This window comes from Trachymyrmex cornetzi, unplaced genomic scaffold (assembly GCF_001594075.2).
Source record: "Trachymyrmex cornetzi isolate Tcor2-1 unplaced genomic scaffold, Tcor1.1 scaffold328, whole genome shotgun sequence".
NCBI classification, from domain to species: domain Eukaryota; kingdom Metazoa; phylum Arthropoda; class Insecta; order Hymenoptera; family Formicidae; genus Trachymyrmex; species Trachymyrmex cornetzi.
This window is the reverse complement of record NW_017297981.1, coordinates 123,117-127,791: the sequence shown is the minus strand read 5'-3', so window position 1 is coordinate 127,791 and position 4,675 is coordinate 123,117. Positions and strand designations below refer to the sequence as shown.

The 4,675-nt window shown below is 33.5% G+C and overlaps 1 protein-coding gene across 2 annotated transcripts in view; it reads left to right on the top strand.

Annotated features, from left to right (window-relative positions):
• LOC108762974 (fibroblast growth factor receptor homolog 1) overlaps positions 1-4,438 on the top strand; it is a 73,451-nt gene extending 69,013 nt beyond the window's left edge. For both annotated transcript variants that reach the window (XM_018510254.1, XM_018510255.1), the window contains exons 8-11: positions 2,255-2,753; positions 3,106-3,246; positions 3,338-3,443; positions 3,534-4,438. In XM_018510254.1, coding sequence (XP_018365756.1) covers positions 2,255-2,753; positions 3,106-3,246; positions 3,338-3,443; positions 3,534-3,638 — 851 coding nt within the window. In that variant the 3' untranslated portion in view covers positions 3,639-4,438. The remainder of the gene's footprint in view (positions 1-2,254; positions 2,754-3,105; positions 3,247-3,337; positions 3,444-3,533) is intronic.
• The last annotated feature ends 237 nt before the right edge of the window (positions 4,439-4,675 follow it).

Sequence of the window (4,675 nt, the reverse complement as noted above, 5' to 3'; positions counted from 1 at the left end):
AGTGTTTCGGAAACGTCTTGACACCAGCTTTAAGGATATGTAAGAGAAAATTGGTGTTTCCATTTAAGATTTCAAAGTTGACCTTCATGGTGTCCTTCAAGGTCACATGAAGGTCATTTCAACATAACCATATAATAGACCACTTGATATACTAAAACTTTTGTATTGAACATTTTTTTCCATAAGCATTATTTTCCAAGATATTTGACCGTTGCCGAACTTTCTCCCATCGCTGTATACAGGGTGTCTGGAAATTACCGCCAAATGTTTCGTGCGTTGGTAGAACAGACTATACTGAGTCGAAAAGTCCTGTATTTTGCGGTGTCAGCAATAGTTAACGAGATATTAATTACTAAAAATTGCAAAATAATGGTCTTGAATAATTTTTTACTCAAATACTATCAACTTTACAGAAAAACTGCAAGAAACAAAAATCATTTATTTTCTTCTCATAAAGTTCTGAGAATTTTTTCAGAATTTTTTATTAACTTTTTAGTACTGCATTTTCTTATTTTTACCAACATGAGAAAATACGGTATTAAAAAATTCTGAAAAAATTCTCAGAACTTTATGAGAAGAAAATAAATGATTTTTGTCTCTCATAGTTTTTCTGTAAAGTTGATAGTATTTGAGTAAAAAATTATTCAAGACCAATATTTTGCAATTTTTAGTAATTAATATCTCAAACAATTATTTGTCTGAAAGGCATATACCACGAACACTAGATAACAGTGGCGATTATTTTAAATCTATTATTAAATACAAAGAATTGAAAATAAACGTTTCGGTCCCAATCGGACCATCTTCAGTATTAACAGTTATAATGTAAATTAATTAGCATGTTCCTATCCTCCGCAACATATTTTACGATTTAGTTAAGCCGTCATTCTTACTTATAACTTAAACTTTTAATCATTTTCATATCATTTTTAACGCGTATCTTTCTTTCTCTCATTACAATAAAAATTTTTTCTCTTTAAAACGGAAGTCATAAATTCTTTTCGTCCCTTATGCTTCATACTTTGCTAGTCTCATTTGTCACATCGAAAAATTCCTTGTTGTATCACACAGAGTTACCTGATTCTATCAAATTATCAATTTTTAATAGTCATAAACTTACTTAAATACAATTATTTTCCTTATCACATACCTGTGCGATTATGTTAATTTAACAATATCAGTCAATTTATCACAATACATCACAGCCCTCCATAAAATCGATAATAGAACGCAAACTTCGTGATTCTAATAACAACACCAGTATTAATACACGTGAAACAATTAAGACTATTATAACCTTAAGCGCACCTGTGTCACCTGTGTGAAACATAAGGGACGAAAAGAATTTATGACTTCCGTTTTAAGGAGAAAAAAATTTTTATTGTTATGATACGCGTTAAAAATGATATGATTAGAAGTTTAAGTTATAAGTAAGAATGACGGCTTAACCAAATCGTAAAATATGTTGCGGAGGATAGAAACATGCTAATTAATTTACATTATAACTGTTAATACTGAAGACGGTCCGATTGGGACCAAAACGTTTATTTTCAATTCTTTGTATTTAATAAAAAATTTAAAATAATCGCCACTGTTATCTCGTGTTCGTGGTATATGCCTTTAAGACAAATAATTGTTTGTTTTTATTAAAACTACGGTTTATTTTATTTAATTGTTAATTAATATCTCGTTAACTATTGCTGACACCGCAAAATGGTACTTTCCAACTCAGTATAGTCTGTTCTACCCACGCACGAAACATTTAGCGGTAATTTCCAGACACCCTGTATATGTATGTATCTTATATTCTGTACACGTCTATACATAGATGAAAAATTTGTGTTAAATCAATGTGTTTCAAAAAATTCAACAGATTTTTGTGTTAATTTAACAAGATGAATATGTTAGGAAATAACAGAATTACGTAAAAATTAACACAAAAAAAGTAACACTGACACAATTTGTTTACAAATTGTGAAAGTGTATTCCTTTAGTAAAATTAATATTTATAATATGTTAAATTAACACATTTTATTCATTTTATTTTAGAATTTATGTTTAAAAATACGCAAGTTATTATATTATTTGTTTACTTATTCATAAATTGTGTTATTTTAACACTAAGAAATATTAAATATTAATTTAATACAGGATATTCACGTAACACTCGGATATATTAAAAATTTAACACAATAATTTTAACAGGTTTTAATACAAATACAAAATGTTTTCTACTGTATATTTTTGTTCTTAGAGGGCCACACAGATACCGACATGGTGGATTTAGTTTCGGAGATGGAAGTGATGAAGATAATTGGCAAGCACGTGAACATCATCAATCTACTGGGTGTTTGTTCTCAGAACGGTCCTCTATACGTCATAGTGGAGTTCGCTCCTCACGGCAATCTACGAGACTTCCTCCGAGAGCACAGGCCCTCTTTGGGATACGAACCGGCTATCGGACAGGAGTTGAAAGAGCGGAAGACCCTTACGCAAAAAGATCTGGTCTCGTTTGCGTACCAAGTGGCGCGTGGGATGGAGTACCTGTCTAGTAAGAGATGTATACACAGGGATTTGGCAGCTAGGAACGTCCTCGTCAGCGATGAATATGTGTTGAAAATCGGTGACTTTGGTCTCGCCAGAGACCTTCATTCCAACGACTACTATAGGAAGAAAACGGATGGACGGTTGCCGGTGAAGTGGATGGCTCCAGAGGCTCTCTTTCATCGTGTTTACACCACTCAATCCGACGTGTGAGTATTCAGGGATATAATAATTCTTTCATTTAATATAAAAAAATACTTAATTATTCCGGCTTACTCCACATTTTTCCGCGTTTTTTAAATCTTTTAAAACTTGATTTACCGAGCAATTAATGACCATTTCTACTTTATACGATAAAATTGATATTATATTTTTTGTAAAAAGGAGGTTTCTGAAATGTTTCGACTTTTTAATAATTATGTCCTTTACACTGATAAAATATTTGGTTTTTCATCACGTTTTTAACTTTCACTTTTTAGTAATTTATTCGCTTGATCTTTTTAATGAGTAGGAAACGTTGGTACTTCTAGTGTTAACATATTTTACTGCGATTTCTTCTAGATGGTCGTACGGGATCCTGTTGTGGGAAATCATGACCCTGGGCGGCACGCCTTACCCGTCCGTTCCATCGGTGGAGAAATTATTCCAGCTGCTTAGAACGGGTCATCGAATGGAAAAACCGCCCTGCTGCTCGATCGAAATGTAAGGCATGCCTTTATGAGCGATGTGACTACATAATGTATTCTCAATATACGATTCATCTTTACATTTTATCTCGATTTCTTGCTTATAGATACATGCTCATGAGAGACTGTTGGAGTTATCAGCCTAGTGAACGACCGACATTTGTCGAACTGGTCGAGGATCTCGACAGAATATTAACGATAACAGCGAACGAGGTGAGTTGTGGTATCCATATGATGATAAATAAGCAGGAGAACTTTTGTAATAGTAGCAGTTCTGATTTATACATACTTTTTTGATGTTAGGAATATCTGGATCTCGGCCTGCCCCAGTTGGATACGCCTCCGTCCAGCCAAGAATCCAGCGAGACAGAAGAGGAAGGCGAAGACAAATTTCCTTATCTACTATGAGTCGTATATATACTCGCGAAGAATGTCACTTAAATCTTATAAACGAGATACTTGAGATAACTCAGACTCGTCAACTCGCAAACATAATAATAAACTCAGCGAAAGCGAACGAAGTGGACACGATAGGAAATAAAGAGAATAGGAGTCTTAGCGTGAGAGATCACAAGGATAATAGACTGAAACAAGCGAACACGCCAAATAAAATAAATCAGTATTGAACTGTGTAGAATTAAGGAGAATGAGTTAATCGTAAAAAGAAATAGTGTGTATGTCATACATCAAGTAATCGCGCATCGACAAAACATTCTATGATTGTTGCTACTGTTTCTCACAAATTGACATACACTAGGTTTAGAAAACTTCGATTAAGACAAAAGAAGAGGACGAGCGACGAGCGGAAAACTGAAAGGACATTATCTTTTGCTACGCCCTTAAATACAAGAAGCGTATTTGTGTATAGTGCTTATACAGATCTTACAAGTATTTATAGATGTAATAATTGTGCCATGATATCAGTGCCTTGCGGACATATCGGACGACAATAAATAAAGAGATAAGTTATCACAATGGTGATATTCGTCCACGTGTTGGTCGCGTAGATCACACAAATATTAAACTGATGAATATCAAACATGATATTTTGTTTTGTAACTAGTCAACTGTGGAAATTGTATGTTTTTTTTGTATTATAGTAGCTGATAGATTTTTAGAGTTTTCACGCGATTAGCATTAGCGGATGGCGAACCGTAGATTTTGTATGTGGCGAGCAAGTTCTGTAACAGTGTTTTGTAAAAAAAAAAGAAGACTTGGACACACATCCCATATAGTACAGAGCATTCTAGCAACATTAATCAATGTTGTTGAAATAGAATGTACTGTGGGGTAAGAGATTAAACGTGAGAAGAAACGATAATTTCGAAAAGAAAGTCCAAACTATCGTTATAAGTCTTGCAATTGTATCAATGTCGATCACGATACGTGTATAAATAGGAGAAAAGCGCTTAGAGGTAGATAATTTATTTCTTGTATTATATATC